Source organism: Juglans regia, chromosome 11, assembly GCF_001411555.2.
Source record: "Juglans regia cultivar Chandler chromosome 11, Walnut 2.0, whole genome shotgun sequence".
NCBI classification, from domain to species: domain Eukaryota; kingdom Viridiplantae; phylum Streptophyta; class Magnoliopsida; order Fagales; family Juglandaceae; genus Juglans; species Juglans regia.
In genome coordinates, this window is record NC_049911.1 from 24551951 (window position 1) to 24572179 (window position 20229).

Genomic DNA, 20229 nt, shown 5'->3' on the forward strand with positions numbered 1-20229 from the left:
AAAGTATGCCAACTTAATTATATAAAATATTTTTCATTTAATTAATTTTACTATTACTGTCAGGTTTATATAATCTTACAAAACTAACTCATTTGTATAACTAAAATAAAGTTATTTATATTGCAAGTGAATTTTTTTGAGAGGCTAGGAAATATATTACTATTGATATGATTTTCTTAAATTAAACTTAAATCTTCTATTCATGGAATTCAAAAAATTGTCACGAGGAAAAAAAAAAAAACCCTTCGAGAAGTAAATTCTTTCTTGTTTTTCTATTCATGGATTTCAAAAAATTGCTATGAAATATGGATAGATATAAGGCTTCTAAAAAGATCGAAAATCTATTCGCACTTATTGAGGCGGTATTTCTTGACTTAAAAACTAATCCATCCGATTTAACAAACGCTACTGGTAGCGATCTAGAGGATTATCAAAAGTATTTAATTCGGAACTCGAAAGCCTTACAATCTAAAACGTCGCCACTACAAGTAGCAGATAAACATGATCGAATAGCGGCGACGTCGTTCTCCTAGCAACCCGGACCAATTTCCGGTGCTTGTTTTCTTGAGATGTAATCATTTTCCGGTGCTTGTTAGTTAAATAATTCCACGTTAGATTCCAAGATAGTCAATGTGAATTCCAAACCACGTAATCCGACAGGTACGAGAGAAGGAAAAACAGAAAGAGGGAGGGAGAGAGAGAGATTCAGATTTTTGGCAGAAATATAGGTTGTGGGTTTTGGTTAGTGGAGGAAATGGTGGGCTTGGAACGACAAATTGCTCATCACCATCGTCTTCAAATGGATGGTGATGGTGGTGCTGGTGCTGGGGTTGTGGCGCCTAAAGCTTCTGGGGTTTCATGCTCGATTTGCTTGGATTTGGTGTCCGATGATGGGGGCAGATCGACGGCTAAGCTGCAATGTGGGCATGAGTTCCATCTGGGTAAGCGACATTTGTCTTCTTCTTTTTGTTTCCTTGGTTCTTGTTGTTTTGTTCAGTCGGTTGAAGAAAACTTGTTCGGTGATTGGAATTGTTGAAACTTATGGCCAAAATTGGTCTCTGGGTTTGTCTTAAAACGGAAGTATAAAAAAAGACTCTGGGGTTTATGGATAAATGGAATTGAATTTATGAAGAGTATTGTGTCATTATAAATTTAGAATTAGGGGCTGTTTGAATGCTTCAGACAGAATCCTTCTTGGCATGGCTGTATACTTGGATTTTCAAAGGACCTCTTCATGGTGTCGAAGTTTACTTCATGTTGACCCTTGGTTGAGTTACTAAGGGAATTGAGCTTGTTGGAAAAATCTTTTAAAAATAAAGCATAGGAAACCGTGAGCAAAATTGACTTGGAATCTTAATGCCCAGTAGGTGAGATATAAGGTTTTTTTTCAATGCTTGCTTTTGATAAATGGCACAAAATCGCTGTACTATGGGAAAATATTTTTGAACATGAACGGATATTTTAGGAAGAGATGAAGGATCTCATGCTTTGATAGTCAGAGAAATTTGTGGTAGTAAAAACTGGCCAACGATAGTCAGAGAAATTTGTGGTAGTAATTTGATATTGATTTTCTTTTCCCTTTCGGGCTTAGAGTGATTGCTGTATTAGTTTCTAGGCGATATGGAACTAGGTTCTGTTTCACCATACAAATGTTGAAACATCAAGCAAAAATTTGTACATAAAATGAACAGTGTTTTTTAGTCAGCCTTTTGAAATGGATGAGTATCTCCCTCCAAGCTGTATATGCTACTTTCTTTATTAAGGCAAGAAAAAGATAGAGTCTACCCAATAGTTGTCACAATTAGCTTCTATTAGCATCATTTATATATTGAATTGATGCAATTATATAGATTTTTCAATCTCTTTGCACACTAATTGCCTGAAGCAATCTTCTCCCATTCAAGTTCTCATGTTCCAGAGAATCATTTGCTGCTTTCTTTACCTTCTTGTATCAGAAGGTTCATTATATCAATCTTTATATTGAGTTTATGTAAAGCTCTACAAAGAACTGGTAGCACAACTCTAAGGTTGTTGGGAACTAAAGGTGAGGGGGTTGAGTTCAAAGGGAGGGAAACTATTGTGCTGTATCGAATTGGGAGCCTCATTTCATAGGAGGTTGAAATTGCGGGGCATTAATGCATATTTTTTAACTGGTAACTGGAGAATTTCTCATGGCCTCTGTGTGTGAGGGAGGTAGGGAGGGAGGGAGTAATCAATTCAGTGAACCCACTTTAAAATCTAGAGAACAAACTGGACTTACCAACTTTTTGAAATGTTGAGTTGATGACATCACCAACTGCATGGGCCTTGTTGTTGCATGTTAATTTAATGTCTCACAAGTATGTTCTTTTAGATTTACTTATCAAAAAGGTTTGTTCTTTTAGATTTACTAAAAAAAAGTATGTTCTTTGAGATTTGTTATTCCATGAGGCTTTACACATTTGACATGCTGCAGCATCTTCAGTTTATCGAGAAAGCATGTTGACTGTCATTGTGGTAGCTGGTTATGTAAATCAACAATCCTTTTCTCTACATTTCACCCTTTTCTAACAATAGCATCATTATACCAGTTTTTGTTTGCTCAATTAGTTCATCACTTTAGTACTATTCTTGGATGGGACTTATTGAGCCAATCAAGAAATACTTTTGAATATTTATATAAATGATATATACCCTTGGCAAAAGATGAATATATATGCATCAATACAACTGAAAAGAGATGCAATTTTCCATTATGGAAAATTATGAATACATGTTGCATATTGTTGATTTTATTTGAAAAATTAATGAATCATATGCTTATATTGTCTAGAAAGGGTTGGCTTTATTTTCACTCATATAATGTGCATGCACACATGCACCAACAAATATACATCTGGTTGTACCAATGGTTAGTGAGCGTAAATTTGATGCACTTTTAAATGAGAAATAATAATTTATATATTTAACAACTTTTGACTAATGTTTTCCTGCTAGCAATTAATTTTTGTATGGATATTAGTGCCTTCATGGTGGTTGGTGTAAAATACCTTTCAATTTAAGGAAGGTTAGTATCTATGAGGAGGAAATATGGTGTCATTTCTTGAAACCTTGGAAGAGATCAGTGTAACTAATTCCTTTTCAAGACCACCACATATGGTATCCCACTGTTGACAATGTTCCCTACTTATGTCATGCATGCATGTACATGTAACGCATTCTTCTCTATTATGTTCTGCAGACTGCATTGGCTCTGCATTCAATATGAAAGGAGAAATGCAGTGCCCAAATTGCCGAAAGGTTGAGAAAGGCCAGTGGTTATATGCAAATGGCTCAACTCATTCATTTCCAGAGTTTGGCGTGGATGACTGGAATCCTGATGAGGATCCCTATGACCTACATTACTTTGAAATGGTAAAAAAAGCACTACTCATATCTCTTTTAGTGAATCTGAAGAAACATTTTCTTTGCATCAGTATCTTTGCAAAGACACAACTAATATTACTTTTCCCCCATATATTTGTCTGTCTGTTTTAATATAGATTTGGACTTATACATCTCTCTCTAGCTCATGGGGTAGGCAACTTTTTTTTTTATAAGGAACAAATTTTATTAATGAGAATAGGCCTCAAGTACACAGAGGATATACAAGAGTTTACGCCTAGTTAAGAGGAAGAGATAGAAACAAGAAAATCATTAAAATCTAGACCATTGCAATCTACAACATTTTCCCTTAGCGATCTAGCAACCTCACAATGCAGTAGAAGATGATCCATAGTCTCGCCATTTTTCTTGTACATACAACACCAGTCCACAACAATCACTCGACGTTTCCATAAGTTATTCATAGTCAAGATCTTGCCAGAGATGTTGTCCAAACAAAAAAAAAAAAATCACCTTGAGTTATTTCTCCAAATACTTTTCTATGGAAAGCAATTGTGTTGTGGGTTGATTAGGTCTTATAGAAGGAGCAGACAGAAAACCCCTTTTCTAGCAGGCATCCACCACAATTTATCAGTTCCTTGAGTGCTCAATCTCATAGCATACAAGGTTCTGAAAAAATCAGCAAAGCTACCAACTTTCCAATCATGAGCCGCCCTCGTAAAGTTCACATTCCAGTGGATTGAGCCACCGGACATCTCCACGAGATTCACCATGGATGCTTCCTATTCACATGCAATCCTAAAAACTATAGGGAATGTGTCTCTAAGGGCTCAATCTCCGCACCATAAATCATGCCATAATTTTATTCTAGAATTGTCACCCATCACGATTCTACTGTGTCGAGCAAACACCCCCCAACCTCTACGTATGTGCTTCCAACCTCCCACTCCATTTGCCCCTTGTACCTCCCTAGTACTCCCCCCCTCTCCCTCTAACATGCACCCATATTTATAATTAATCACCATCTTCCATTAAGCTTCCCTCTCAGTGTTATACAGCCACAACCATTTCCCAAGAAGAGTCTAATTGAATACCCTCTCCAATTCCCAACCGGCCAATAGAAATTGGAGAGCATACCTTATCCCACTTGACCAGGTGAAACTTAAACTCGTCCTCCAAACCGCTCCAGAAGAAATCTCGCTGAAATTTCCCTATTCGGATGGCCACACTTGCTGGAATCGGGAACAAAGATAAGAGATGAGTTGGTAAATTGGATATTGTGCTCTTGATTAGGGTGGTCCTACCACTTTTTGACAAATACAGTCTCTTCCAACTTGCCAATCTGCGTTTAATCTTCTCTATTACTTCATCCCATATAGATTTAGCCCTAGAAGAGGCTCCCAAAGAAAGACCAAGGTATTTCATTGGGAATGAGGAGACCTTGCATCCCAAGAATATGGGCCAACCTCCGATGATTGCGAACATTTCCCACTGGAACCAACTCTGGCTTGGAAAGATTCACCTTTAATCCAGACATTGCTTCGAAGCAAACTAAGAGTGCCCTTAAAGAGCAAATTTGATTTTGGTGTGCGTTACAAAATATCAAAATGTCATCTATAAACAACAAATGAGAAATGTTAAGAGTCCACCAATTAGTGTTACCAATTGAAAATCCAGCCATATAGCTATTGTCGACCATAGCGGATATCATTGTACTAAGCGCCCCCATAACAATGACAATGAGAAACAGGGACAACGGATCGCCCTGTCTTAGGCCACGTGAACGGGCAAAGAAACCAATTAGAATGCCATTCACCAAAACTGAGAACCTCGCAGTCAAGATGCAATACCTAATCCATGAGCACCATCTCTCCCCAAATCCACACCTCACAAGCAAGTATATTAGGAAGTCCCAATTAACATGATCGTATGTCTTCTCCATGTCCAGCTTACATAAAACACCTGGTTCTCCAGATTTTAATCTGTTGTCTAAACATTCATTGGCAATTAACATTGGATCCAACATTTGTCTTCCCTTAAGAAAGGTGTTCTAGGGTCTTGAAATAATCCTCCACAAAACCTCCCCCAAGTGGGTTGCTAAAACCTTGGATATAATTTTATACACCCCATTCACAATACTAATAGGCCGAAAGTCTTTAACACACAAAGCCCCAACCGTCTTGGGAATAAGTGCAATAAAAGTGGCATTGAGACTTTTCTCAAACTTATCAAATGAAAAAAAAAAATTCCTGGTAAACCTTCATCATATCATCCTTCACCACCTCGTAGCAGGATTGGAAGAATCCCGTAGAGAAACTGCCTAGACCAAGTGCTCTGTCTTGGACCATCTTTCTCACCACTTCATAAACCTCTATCTCATCAAAAGGCCTTTCCAACCAGGCAACACTTTGCTGCTCAATGGTCTCAAATGCTAATCCATCAAGTTTTGGCTGCCACTCTACCTACTCAGTAAGCAATTGGTAAAAAAATCAGCAACATGCTCCTAAATCACTGGAAGCTCCGTTGACATAGCACCATCAATATTAGCATCTCAATGGTGTTAATCCTCCTATGTGAATTGGACAATCTATGGAAGAACATCGTGCTTCGATCTCCTTCTTTCAGCCACAATGTCCGAGATTTTTGGTGCCATGAAATCTCCTCCAATAATGTAACTCTCTCAAGTTCTTAAACTAATTCTGTCTTCTGAGAGAGTTCCTCCATAAATAGTGTCCGACCCTCCTCTGCCCTCTCTACCTCCTATAACTCCTCCAATAGACTTTTTTCAGTCGCCTACATCTCCAAAAACTTGTGCACTCCATATCTTGAGATATCTTTTTAAAGCTTTCAGCTTACCTGCAAAACAAAACTTGGGGTGCCATGGATTAGATAGGAGGACCACCATTGCTTGACCCTTTTCACAAAACCTTCAATTTGCAGCCACATATACTTGTACTTGAAGTACCTACGCCCTCCACGAATGCCTCCACAATCCAACAAGATGGGAAAATGGTCGGAACAGAGACGAGTTAGCCTTTTCTGATATAACTCTGGATAATGAGTTTTCCAATCCGAAGAGACTAAAAATCTGTCCAATCTAGACCACGTTTGGTTGTTTGACCATGTGTATGTTCTGCCCATGAGAGGAATGTCCACCAAACCCAAATCAAATATAAAATCTGAAAACTCCATCATTGTAGGTCGAAGCCTACTCTCTCCCGATCTCTTGCTTGGAAACCTTGCAACATTGAAATTGCCTCCTATGCAACAAGACATGTCCCACCAACTCTACAACCCAGCAACCCCCTCCCATAAAAGGCTTCTTTGACTACCTAGATTCAGCCCATAAATTCCGGCAAGGGCCCACATAAAGTCATCTTCCACATTTTTAAACGAACATGCTACTGTGTATTCCCCAATGTATTCCTCAATTTTATTCATTACCCTTCGATCCCACATAACTAATATACCACTTGAGGCCCCAACAGATGCGAGATAAACCCAGTCAACATGTGGATAGTTCCACAAGCTACGCACCATGCTTCTTGAAATACTTTACAACTTAGTTTCCTACAAGCAAATAATGTCCGCCCTCCACTCCCAAAGCAGATTTTTTATCTGAAGACGCTTGTTTTACACATTAAGTCCTTGGACATTTCAAGATACTATCTTTGGCTTCATAAAGAAGCTATCGGCCTATTCCCTTTGGCTTTTCCTCTGCTTGAGTCACCCTCATAATTAATAGACCATGTTAATCTGTTTAGCTCCCACTGTGTTTTAGATCCCGACTTCTTAGACTGAGCATGTCCTTCTTCAATAGCCGTGAGCAATGCCATAAATTGTTCCTCAAACCCCTCACTCAATCCCCACACAATTTTGAATTTCCTTCACCTTGTGTAACACCCAGCCAAATGAAACTGATCTAGGCTGACACGTCTGCAGAGAATTTAGAGGAATGGGTTCATCTGCCATCTCAATACCTTTCCTCGGTGCCCATTGCAACTCCATCAAGTCCCCATCTCTCCTTCAGAAAACATAGACCTACCCTCACAATGTTGATCCTCATTCATAGCTACCAGCAATTGTAGGTCACCCACAAGCTCAGCACCACCCTCCATAAGGATCCCGACGCTCTGCAAGTCCTTCTCCAGAAGTGATGTCCCTTGGGACTCCAATGGAGGATCCATGCCCTCTATCGTCACTTTCTATCCCTTCTGGGCCGACAAACCACGACCGGACGGTGGCTTAGTAAACTCGATAATCTGTAGATCGTTCACCGGGGATGATGTTCCCTAAAGCTCCTTCACCAGAGGTTCCTTCTGGGCCGAGGAACCAATGCCGGACGATAAGTTTTGACCCATAGCTATGGTTGTTACCACCTCTACTACCATTTCCTCTATTTTTTTTCCCATTTGAGCCTCCGAGAACGTTTCCTTGGCCTGTCGCGAGGTCGCGTGAGGCTTTTCTGGCATGGGTAGCTGGTTCCCGACAGCCAACAGCCCTACAAGTTCACCTCCTCCTCGAGCCCGCCACCTAAATCGGGATAAGTCATGGCCCGATTTTTTTTTCCCTTTTTCTCAGCCCCTTGCTAGAGGCCCATTGGAGCGGCCCACTACACTGGGCTTCACCGTTTGTTTCCCCTTCGCCCCATCAAAGTCCGAGGGTCCTTCATAGCGCTAGGTCATTGGGTTTAAATTCTGGGCCATTGGATTGGCTTCATAATTTATTCCATCTCGGCCTCTATCCGCATCCAAGCCCATTCCCCTTTCATTCTCAACACTACAAATAAAACTGTCCACTTTCTCCTGAAAATCCATCAATTGCAATTTCATCTCCCATAGAGTATGACAAACACCACCCCCTGCCGAAATTCGATCGTGCCTGTCAACACCACCATCCTTCCAATGAGCAACGGGCGCGCTGCCACTTTCGTATAACCTCCTCCTCCCCTGTACTGAGTTGGGACCACTACCGTTGGTTGCTTCAACACCTCCTTGTAGAAGTGATGCTGAGCGTCCACCTTCGGCCTTCCTTCCTCCAAAGTTTTCCTCCCTTTGACCGAAACCCAACCTCCCTTTAATTGACCGGTCTTACCTCCATCCTTCAGACTATCTTGAACTTCTCGTACGGTAACCGCCAGTTCCTTCTATTCCCTACCTTCTATTTCTTCCGGTACAAATAAAAAGTTTTGTTTGCCACCACCACCATACTCCACTAATGCCATGAAGCGCCCATGGACATTGGAGCATCTCTAAGCTATAAAGCTGCTATTTCCATCCCTCAAAGAAGCATTGAATTCCTTTCTATCACCTGATATTGCACAATCCTCCAACATTCTGATGAACTATTTCACCGTATGCAACCCCAGAGACACCTCCTTCATGACTTTCCAGCTCTCCTCAATGACATGAATGGAGTTGCCTTCCACTATGACAGTAAAAACTTTAGACTCTAACACAAGCTGTTTCGCTTCTCACTGACTTTAAATTAATCTCTCTCAGAAAAGAATTCCCCATTAAACAATGTAGGCCATCATCGAAGAAAATGGCATACGGAGAGAAAACAAAAGAAGTATGGAGAGTCACACACACACAGAGCCCTTGCAGTTGCCTAATGCCCCCACCCATGTGAGCACCCCAAATGTAAAAATTTTATTATATTTTATTTTTACTTTTGAAAAAAATTGGCACAAAATGAAGAAAAGACAGAAGGTTAGCAGTTAGGACACATCTGACACAAAAGAAAGGAATTACTTTCAAAATAAAGAGGCGTTGGCTTTATGCAGTAGGCGAAAAAGCAAAGTGGTCAATTGACAAGGCAGCAAAGAGATACGAGTGATGAAGGGCATGAAAAACATATGAAAGAAACTCATTTTTTTTTCCTCATTTCACCCTCTTACCTATTGTTAGTGCTGTATGCTTATCATAAACTCACTTTAATCTTTACTTCTTTTACCATTGGGGACTCCCACAAGATAAAATAAGAATAAGCTCTTTTAAAGTTTAAAAATATATATTGGCAGAGAGATGCTCATTTCCTTGCATATCATATACATGCACAGTGTCTTACCACATTCAAATCTCTGATTTTTGTTCTTCAAATGTCTTTTGCAGCCATTTAGAGTTCAGTGGTGTCCATTTGGTGAGTTAGAGCGAATTCCTCCATCTTTTGAGTAAGGCTAGATCTCCCTTTTGTGGTTTTTTATTTCATATTCTTTTCTTTTATTCCTGATGCAGTTTATGCAAGTTACAAATACATTTTAGCGTGAATCACTCCTGTGAAGGAGCTTTTTTTCTTGCACTAGTGTACATCCCTTTCTTTTTAACATTTGGGGCCTACAATTGGTAATACTTGGCTAAAAAGCAAAAGAAGGAATTTTGATTGGGAGGATAAAGTGTGTACAATCAGGGCACTGAATCTCTCATATTAGTATTACAGATTTAGAGATATAAATTCCCTTGGAAATGTACTGGGAGATCTAAGGTGCCTAGTAAGGTTGCATTTTTCTGCTGGTTGGGAAAAATTTTGACCACGGACAACTTGAGAAAGCATGGATTATTTGTGGTGAATTGGTGCTTTATGTGTAAGAAAGATGGTGAATCTGTTGACCGTCTATTTCTTCATTGGGAGGTGGCTAAGACTTTGTGGGATGAGATTTTTGGTAAAACGGGTATTGCTTGGGTGATGCCTAAGCAAGTGGTGGATCTTTTTGCTTGTTGACAAGGTTTTAAGGGGAGTCATCGCATTTTTGCCATATGGAAGATGATCCATTTATGTTTCATGTGGTGCTTATGATTGGAAAGAAATGGGCTATGTTTTGAAGATAGAGAACGCTTGATGGGAGAACTTAGAGAGTTTTTCTTTAGTACTTTGTGTTGGGCTAAGGCTCTTGTATTGAATGGAGATAATATTCATGATTTGCTTTTAGCCTTTTCTAATTCCTAGCTTGTATTTAGGTGTTTTCTCTTGTATACTTCTTGTGTACTTGCCACTTGGGCTGTGCCTATTTACTTGTCAATAAAATTCTCTTATTACTTATAAAAAAAAGTATACAGATTTAGATCACTTCAAAAGTAGTATTAGATTTCTGCGAGTCTATATTATAATGCTTTTTTTTTTATAGGTAAACAAAAATTTTATTAATAAATTCATTATAATGCTTCTTACTGGTATGTTGTTTTTTATATTAATCATGTTTTTTATATTGAGCTAAGCATTCTCATTGGATTTAATATCTGGGTTTTTTTTTTTTTTTTTTTTGGGGATTTCTAGGTGAAACTTGAATAGCATTTACTTTTCTGAACAATTTCACCATCTATTTTCTGGTTAAAAACTTGGCCAGCTTCTTTCCCAATGTTTATATTCATCGTTGTCTCTAATGTGTTGATACTATCTTCAGGGAAGTGGAATCTCCATCTACCACCTGTAAGTGTCCCACTATTATTATGGGTTTTTCCACATTTAAAATTTATGAACTTTCCTTTCTTACTATGACATATGAATGTGATTTCTCCTCCACATAGATCACAACTTGCAGGAACACCATGGCACGCCTGCTGAGCCCATTGCCACATCATCTCTAGCTCATCATTATGTTGCATACGTTGGACCAATTCCACCTGCATCCTCGAGATCTAGTGATAGCATTGATGAACCTAACTTCATTTATCCCTGGAATGGTCTATCTGGACACAATGAGATATTTAATCCCCATACTTTTCCCGCCAGTAGCATCCAATACCATGGTTGGGGCCATCATTCCCCTCCATTCTCCCAATTTGGTAGCCATATCAATGGTGCTGATCCAGCTTCTGTTCCACCTGTGATACGGGTATCTACTCACAGTGATTCTGATCCTATTACAAGGTCCAGATTTCATTCATACCCACTTCTCTATGCTCATGGGTGAGCTTTCTACGCTGAGGTTCCTCCTTTCTTTCTTTCTCTCTTTTTTTTCTTTCTTTTCGTGGGGGTAAGGTGTTAAGCTCAGAGAATGGATATCTAGGGTTTTTCCATTTGGGATGGAAAAGGGAATAGTTTTGCATTATTGCTCTGCAAGTCAATGAACTTGTTGTGACATAACTTATTACTTTTAGTGCTGATAGTTGTGAGAAACGAGTTCTCTTTGCTAACAAGGCGGAGTGTATTTGCCACAATGCAAATTGTACATGTCCTTTTTGTCATTCTGTTTCTGAAAATAAAATCTATTCTAACAGATATAAAAGGGCATATTCTATCATGACAATTGTCAGAGTGAAATGTCCAGATCGTTACTTAAAAAAAAAAGCCCTATTTGTTTTTATTATTTATTTATTTATTATTTTTATGAGCTGTACTCTAAATATTCTATGCCTATATCTTTGTAGGTCAAGTCCTAGAGTGGGAAACTCAATTTTCTCCACAGGTGTTCCTCATTATCCAGGATCCAATGCTCAAACCCATGAAGTGATCCATGTTTCCCATGCCTTCCATCTTCAGCAACGACCTAGCAATTCGCCAGGCATTCCCTCACCTAGCACTCCTGTGGTGAGGAGAATCGAGGGTCCTGGGGTTTTGCCTCTAATAGTGCCTGCCCCCATACAACCCGATCGCAGTGGCAGTTTTCATATCATTCCTCAACCTCCTTCAGTACCAAACTTTCATGAAGTAGAAAATCTTTTGCCGAATCGATATGATGCATGGGAAAGAGAGCACTTGTCTCATTTCCCACCATTGGTATCAGACAGGGACTCAGTATGGGGATCATCCCATCAAACTGCTGCTGACTCTGATTCTGTTAGCAGGTCTAGCGGTGTATGGCGTAGTCACCGGTCCTAGAGGGTGTGCTCCCCTACTGTAGTTGCACAAGTTTGTAAACCAATTTATCCCTTCAAAACTCCCAAATGAATTCAATCTAAATTATGATGGGAACTTAACTGTGGGTATTCCCAAGCATTTGCCCATTTTTTTGTACATCTCTTAAGAACTTGTTTTGTCTTGTAAACACAGATCCTGTAAATCTCTTGGCATTCTAGTGGTGCTAGAACTTTAGTTTCTTTCCCGGAATTTGTTCATTTAACTTCGTATGGGTGGTTGCATTGCATTCACTTTGTTAAATTTCCCAGGGAAGTACAGGGATTCGCCGTGTTGGAATCAGATGCTGTATAATTCCAAACAGCTTTTGTATTCTAGGGTAGTATTCTCTTTCAGTTTTGTCAATTGGTGAAGAATGACGCGGATCCCCCCATTATGAAATAGATCATGGCAATTCATTGAAATTCTGATTGTAAAAGAAAATGAAAAAGTTGCCTTCAGACGACCTAGAAAAAAAAAAATCAGGAGTTTCTTGAAAATTAATTGTGGAGGTGTTTTTGAACTTATCGATTCACACATATTTGGACGAGACTATAGCTCCCAAAAGTGATGCAGGTGATTGTCATTGCTTCTCGAATAATGCTAGTCCCACTGCTCCCAGCTCTTGCTGGGAGCTACTGCTGGCATTTTTTTTTTATTATTCGTGATTAAAGAAGTGTTTTTTAAGGATGTTGTGATTTTTTTTTTTAAATATTTAAAAGTGTTAAAAAAATACATATAAAAAAAACACACCAAAATAACTAACAATGGCTCCCAGCTCCCTGGGAGCGGTGGGCGTAGAAGTGTCCTTGATTCTCAAACCTCCACCCCCTCCCACCACAAAAACAGAAGAAAAAGGACATCTCTTTTGAATAATCTCTCTATCATGTTCTTCATACATGTATGTGAATGTTTGCTTACTGAAACAGAAGATATGAGAAGGAAGAATAACATTCTGCCCATCTGTTAAATAATTGTTTAATAATCTTAACGTGGACATTTGTAGGTTCCCTCATAAGCAAGACAGGTACACAACTGGTAAGAGCATTTGCACCCAACACCACTACCAGTGTACCATATTAGATATACGTAAAGAAATTACTGAAGGTAAGCATGAGAAGGAGTTGATAGATTCTTCTCAAGTTCAATTACTCCATCTAGGCTGATGCTTTCTCCCTTCAAAAACTGCGAGTACCATTTTGCTGATTGCTTGGGGTATCTTCTCAGATCCGGATCATCCAAATCTACATAGTACAAGCCATAACTTGATCCAAAGCCATCCAATAACTCGAACACATCCATGAAAGCCCATGCAAAATACCCTCTTGTGTTTGATCCATTTCTTCCAGAATTTTATGAATGGAAATGAAGGTTAGGAAAGAGGAAAGAATTACATAATGTACAAAAATATATAAAAATATGTCATATCCAATAAAAAAAATTGAATAAACCAAGAGCAGACCGACAATAAGACAACAGATGGTTCTATTTCAATTGTAAGAAGCATAAATAACCTCAATGTATGCTCTTTTTCAAATATTTATGCAATTTTAACTTATAAAGTGGAGATTTTGATTATGTGTGCGCATACCCAATTAATGATCATATACACGGGTGTTTGACAAATTCTAAACAACTAAGTGATGAATTTAAGCCATAGTAGTACCTGAATGATAATGGTCAGTTGGATATATTGGTTGTAAGAGCGCTCCAGAATGTGAGCTAATAGTTGATTAGAAGAAATTGGTCTCACATTGACCTAAATTTTTGCCAGAATCATCTGAACCACTCTTAAAACCATGATGCATTCATTTGAGTCCAATTTATTAAGGGCCAATCCAGTCACTGCAGAAGAATTGTGATCAAGTCTTGCACTTCCCTTACTTCTCTTTGAGGGAATTTGTATGTCTGTGTGTATTCATTAGGAAAGAGAGGGTGTGTGTGTGCATATATAGGTAGTGCAAATAATGAAAGATCTTGTTTTTTATTGTGACTACCGTTGGTGCTCTGCATCTTAAAAAGCCTTACTTCCCTGTCACAAATGGATGGATTGAGATAGCATTATGTGCCTAGGGAGAGAGGTCCATTTTTTTAGTCCTCAATATTGAATCTAGAAGTCTAACATCTTATGAAAGTTCTTTATGGAATGCATTAAGGAATACTTTTATCCAGTGGTAGTTAGCTAGGCAAAGCATACCTCAATGCATCAAGCACACCTCCAATGTATCCATGCATATATTTCACCCTTGATATGTCATCCAATGTTGAATTTCGTTTCATCCGCTGACCTAACATGAGATGCCATCCCAGCTTCAACCAATAAGTCGTGCATGATACATGATGAAAAGACATTGCATAATGGGTGTTACAATCCTAACCAACCCACCAAAAGCTGCACCAACAATTTTATAGTGCGGTTCACAATGACAAAACTAATTATAAGATGGTTGAGTAATTCTTGATAATTTCCTGCAAACCGCAGCTATTCTAGAGGTAGGAAATATGTGGCCATAGAGTTCAATCACTATGACACTATCCCATGCTCAATGCATGATGGCCAACTATCTAATGGGTTTAAGAGACCATACAAATTGGCATGATTAAAAAATATATCAACTTTTTGTTCAACATTATTGTTCTGTTAATACCATTCATGCACGCAGGGGGTTGGGGGCAAATGTTTTCGGCTGTCCTAGGGTGAAGGTTTGCATTAAGTTTGGTCCGTACAGGAATAATCATAAAATTTCATAAAATACGAAAATCATTTCATGATTGTAGTAAAATTATGGTATGGGAGACTTTTTGACCAAACACAATGCCCACTTCTGAAAGGAACAAGAGAAGAAAACAAAAACAATTCTCAACCAGGAGAAACTACCCTACTGTGCATGTTTGTGTGTGTGTGTGTGTGTGTGTGTGAGAGAGAGAGAGAGAGAGAGAGAGACCATTCTCATAAATGTAAATAGGAGGGTTGCCGTAAACTTGCTTGAAATACTCCAGCACTCCTCGCAGACCCCAGGGTGCAATAGGAAACTTGATAAAATGAAGCTGGTTAGTGAAATGTAAACAATTTAAACCAGCACAATCCTACCTTCAGGCTGAAAACTTCTACTCGGTGTTTTATCTTTCAACTCTCACCTCAAATGCCGAGGAATTCCCCTGAATTTCTGACACAACCAGAGGAGGAGTTATTTCTGTTCATCTTTCGTAAGATGCATATGGAAATACAGCAATAATATTTATCAGAAAACGCCTGGATCACTTGTTTGAGTACATTGGCAGAGTCTTAATTAATTGATCTAAACACATGTATCAAGGCAGAATAATACAGAATTAATGTGCCACTATGTGGAAATAGAGAATATTAAATCAGTGAGTGAAACTGACTCGGTGAACGTGACCAATTGTAGACTGAAAATAGTCCATTTGTAATGATAAGCAAAGAGACTTTACGGATTATTTCTATTGCAGCATCCAAGTTGTAGTCTCTATATTCCCTTTTCAGGCTGTTGGATCTGTCTCTGACATACATGTTGTTGTAATGTATTATCCCTATGAAGTCAAATGAACCCTTTACCAGTTTGGATTCAAGATTTGTGAAGGCTGGAAGTCTAGAACCCACATTTTGCTTCATTATAGTTGGATAGTCTCCAAACACCAAAGGATCTAGAAACCTGCAACACAAAGCAGGTGCACTACAGTCTAAGGTTTTAAATAGTCCCAAAAACAACATAAAAATTGACTAGAGGAATTCCTCCATTGCCCCAACTCTTATTTTGGCCCACATAAAATTGAAATTACAGTTAATAGAAGTTAAAATGAAATGCAATAAAGTATAGCGTAGAGAGACCCATTATATAAACAAAAAATGAGATGAGGAAAAAGAAAGGTTTAAAGAGGTTACCAGCCAACTTGGAAATCAATGGCTCTTTGAGTCGCAATTGCATCTTCTTTTGTATCTGTCAGAGGAACTAGCCACCAAACATAGATGCTGAGCCCTATGAATCCATGTTGTTTGTCCTGCATCAAAGTACGTGTCTTATGTAACAAACCCAATTTTAGTTTCATAAAAGTAAAATATATGGACACTGTTGATTGAGTAATTGACATATCATATATTGAAACTCCTCCTATGGAAAGCTTTAGCTAGATACCTTATACTTTGTCATGTACAATCTTGCAGCTGAAGCATGTGCCAACAAGATATTATGGGCAGCTGTGTATGGCTCAGATGAAGAATTTCCCTTGGAGCAGGAAAACACCCCAAATGGAGGAGAACATCGCTGAGGAGGTGTAAATCCCTGGTCATAACCTCCCAGGACATACACATTCGGCTCATTAACGGTGCTCCAATAAAAAACCCTATCTCCAAACTCTCGGAAGCACACCTCTGCATAAAAAGTAAAGTCTATCCTGCATCCAGATATAGATCATTTGATAGTATTGATTCCTATGCCATACTTGGCGAGAGAATATACCCCAAGCACAAAAGGAAAATTGAAACTTGCAAGATTTAAGAACATTACACAATCTCTCGACTAACCCATCCTCCATACTCGTCTTCAAGTGCCTGAGGAAGATCATAATTGTGTAATGTAACATGTGGTTGAATTCCTGCACAATCAAAGAGGAAAAGCAATGTTTTGGAAACAAAAAAAAAAATCCTAAGGTATGGTTAGGTTAGCAATTTGGGAACACCGAGCAACTAGATTTTAACTTCATTATAAAGGAAAATTGGCTTTAACCATGGCTAACTAGTTCATTGATGAGATTGTTGTAATATTGCAAACCCTTTGGATTGACAGGTCCTCTTCCATCTGAAAGGATAGCACAAGCATTTTTGTATAAATATATAATCAAAAAACAATTACTAGGAATATGATGGTTCTTATTTAATAGCACATCATAGTTTGGTGATCATACTTGGAATAAGTCTTGACCACGAGATGGAAAATCTATAGGCATCTAGGCCTGTGTCCACCATGAGCTGCACATCTTCCTGCACGAGATATAGGAGGAACCTGATTACAAGTCGACTGAACTCCAGAAAATTAAAGAAAAAAAAAATGAAGATGGCGTTGGTTCAGCCATGGTTGTAAAAACATGAAAGGAAATTTTTCTTTCCTCTATGACATTGAAAGCATTAATTGACCTCAGAAAAAATCCATGATGCATTCCTATTAAAGAAAAAAAGCCCATGAATCATTCCTATTAAAGGATCTTCAATTGAAACATGTAGAATAAACCTTATACTTGTGATACTCATCACATGCTACATCTCCAGTGGCACCATGTGCACTCCCTGTAAGTTTGAGAAGGGAAAATTACAATCAATATCAGTCTACCAAATTTTTATCTTTGGGCATATTGATGATTTTTCTTTTATTCTCTTTCCAATGCCCACAGTGCAGACAGTTCGAGGAAAGTAATTAGTTCATGTTTAGGCTTTAACAATTAAAAAGATGGATTACCAGTCTCATGTGTATAACCCAACATCATGGTCATGATAAGGAGCAAGGTATAATAGGCCTACTAAGTTTATAAGTCTATAGATTAATGCATAATTTACAGATTTCAAATATCGGCAAAAGATTTGAATATCAAGTAATGTTGCTGATTGTTCTAAATGTACTTGAGAGGAGGAAAAGAGCAATGGTCATCGATATTAGAGCATGTGGTATACACTAGCCGCCTCCAACGATATCATGACGTTATATATGTATATATTTTTGTCAGCTCTTGCTAATTAATGGCGTGGAATTGGAATCCCTCGGCTATATAAGCTTCAGACCAGTTCCCCATAGAGAACACCTTTAACTAGCAGCTGCTGGAAAACAACAGTCTATATATATTGCATTGCAAGAACGGTTCCCATGCTGGTTCTTTTTCTTTGCATGAGTAAATGATAAAAACATGATCTTTGCACAACCCTTTTCATAGCTATATTTTAAAAGAGGATATTTTCAGAAAATAATGGCATTTTTTAAAAACAATGACCACTTCATTTAAAACATAATTGTGAAAAAGGTTGTGTTACATAGTTTTTGTTTATTCCGTAATAATGGAAGGATTTGGAGGTACTGTTTGTCTGGTTTCCAACCATGCAGTACTTGTCTGTTTCCCGGTTGAATATTTCTATAAAAAAATTCGTCTTGGCAAAAATAAATTAAAATTAAAATCACCGAAAATTTTCTTTTTAAAAAAAAAAAAAAAATAGACCGAGTACCGGCATGTGCATAGGTATCCCAAATGCTGGGAGTCCTCCCATCTTCGCTTGCTGCTCCCTCCACCTTTCAAACATGAGACATGCATGCAGAAATCATTCATCAAAATATAATTTTTTTTTTTTTTCCTTTTATTGTTCTATTCTTCTAATTATGGATTTAGCTCAGAACCAACAAAAAGATACATGGATAAAAAAGCAGAAGCAAGTACCTTGGAAGCCATGAATTGCAAAAAGACATGCAGAGATTAACTGACCTGATAAGCTGAGGTGCCTGAACCAAAAACAAAAGCAGGTGGGAAGTCATCCCTGCTAAAGTAATTGGAGCTATAAACTCCCAGTACTGCTACATTCATCAGCACTAAATTTATTAGCAACAAAGAGATCAGCTTCATCATCATTTTCCACCTTATTATTTGCACCTGCTTTTTCTATCACTGGCCGCATGATAATGCATGTATTAGAATATTTATTTCAAGTTGTTCTCCATCATTGCTCTCAGAGAGAGAGAGAGAGAGAGAGAGAGAGAGCGAACAAAGTCCTTTGTCGCGATCTGATTGATGATAATTCATTTGCTTCCATACAAATTTTGTTATGTATGGCTTGTATTAAGTTTTGCAAGAACGACAATGCGACATATCCACATCAGATAATGGAGAGAAACGTGGTCGTTTTGCCTTCCCATTTCCCAAATTCCGTTAAGCCGGCTAGAAACAGTGTTTGTAACGAAACTGGACAAAAAAAAAAGGGGGGGCTACGAAAATTACCAACGTTAAAATCCCATTCCTGTCTGTCTAATGGATACGATGTGACATTAGAAAATATTTGCATCCACGAATTAGAGTATTAAATCTGGAGACAATATATCATCAACACCATGATCTTATCACTTCAATCAATCACTAGATTTTTGTATTTTCAAAAACTTTTAACTCTTGGAGAGAGTGATCATTTCAATTTGTTTTTGTATTTGGCATGACTCAAATTAAGAAAATGGATGTTCCATTCATTGTTACTTGGTGTTTTCTATTTTTCACTTGGTGAGATAATTAAGACAATTGAGCTCTCTTAGAAATTAAATTATTATAGAATAAATATAGATAGAAGTCACTATTAAAAGTATCTATTTTGAATACATGATGTGGCATCATCTAGACTACATATTTTTCCAAGTGAGTGTTGGAAACAATCTACTAGAAGCAGCCACGCAGTAATTACAAAGTGTACATTGCTATAATAACTTCTCTCTGACATTACTCATTATTATATATTAGTCGTGTAGAGTCTTTTATATCCATTTGTAAATATAATTCTTTTTTAATTAAAAATTAAATTATATCAGACAAATCTGGATCCAAAATCATTCTAAGATATATGATAACATAGTGATCGAAATCAAGAATTAACATTACCAAATTAGTGATAAGGGATACTGGCTAGACATTTGTTTTCGTAGATAAGATGAGATAATTTGAGATAAAAGTTAAAAGTTAAATAAAATATTGTTATAATATATTTTTTTAATATTATTTTTATTTTTATATTTGAAAAAATTGAATTGTTTATTTTATTTTATGTGAAAATTTAATAAAATTGTAATGATTAAATGAGATAAAATGAGAATAGTTGTGAAAATAAAAAAGACTCTCAATTCATCTCATATCATGTATGAGACCTGTAGAAGGAAGTCACTACCCGTAACTACCAGAACACTTTTAATTTCTTTCAATAGCCTTAATAACCTGCAAAGGAACATCCTCCTCCCTTTTTATAAGCTCTCTAGCAACAAGTGTCTTTATATAGTTGTATAA

At 37.8% G+C, this 20229-nt stretch overlaps 2 protein-coding genes across 3 annotated transcripts; one reads left to right on the top strand and one right to left on the bottom strand.

Annotated features, from left to right (window-relative positions):
* The first annotated feature begins 459 nt into the window (after window positions 1–459).
* On the top strand, window positions 460–12408 carry LOC108986876 (E3 ubiquitin-protein ligase RFI2). Its single transcript, XM_018959673.2, has 6 exons — window positions 460–941; window positions 3221–3393; window positions 9477–9535; window positions 10763–10788; window positions 10887–11268; window positions 11730–12408. Exons 1-6 carry the CDS (start codon window positions 755–757, stop codon window positions 12178–12180), a joined length of 1278 nt encoding a protein of 425 aa, XP_018815218.1. The 5' UTR covers window positions 460–754; the 3' UTR covers window positions 12181–12408.
* A 635-nt stretch (window positions 12409–13043) lies between these two features.
* On the bottom strand, window positions 13044–18961 carry LOC108986868 (hydroxyisourate hydrolase-like). Of its 2 annotated transcripts, none has more exons than XM_018959658.2 (13): window positions 18676–18961; window positions 18422–18485; window positions 17442–17497; window positions 17119–17194; window positions 16941–17012; window positions 16722–16809; window positions 16350–16608; window positions 16100–16215; window positions 15649–15869; window positions 15334–15362; window positions 15141–15228; window positions 14393–14483; window positions 13044–13537 (listed from the first exon to the last, which is right to left on the bottom strand). In XM_018959658.2, the coding sequence occupies exons 1-13, from the start codon at window positions 18817–18819 to the stop codon at window positions 13294–13296; spliced, it is 1548 nt and encodes a 515-aa protein (XP_018815203.1). In that variant the 5' UTR covers window positions 18820–18961; the 3' UTR covers window positions 13044–13293. The 2 variants fall into 2 exon arrangements, 1 of the variants encoding a protein (XP_018815203.1); XR_004802805.1 differs by having other exon boundaries at window positions 13427–13537; window positions 14393–14505.
* Between the last annotated feature and the right edge of the window lie 1268 nt (window positions 18962–20229).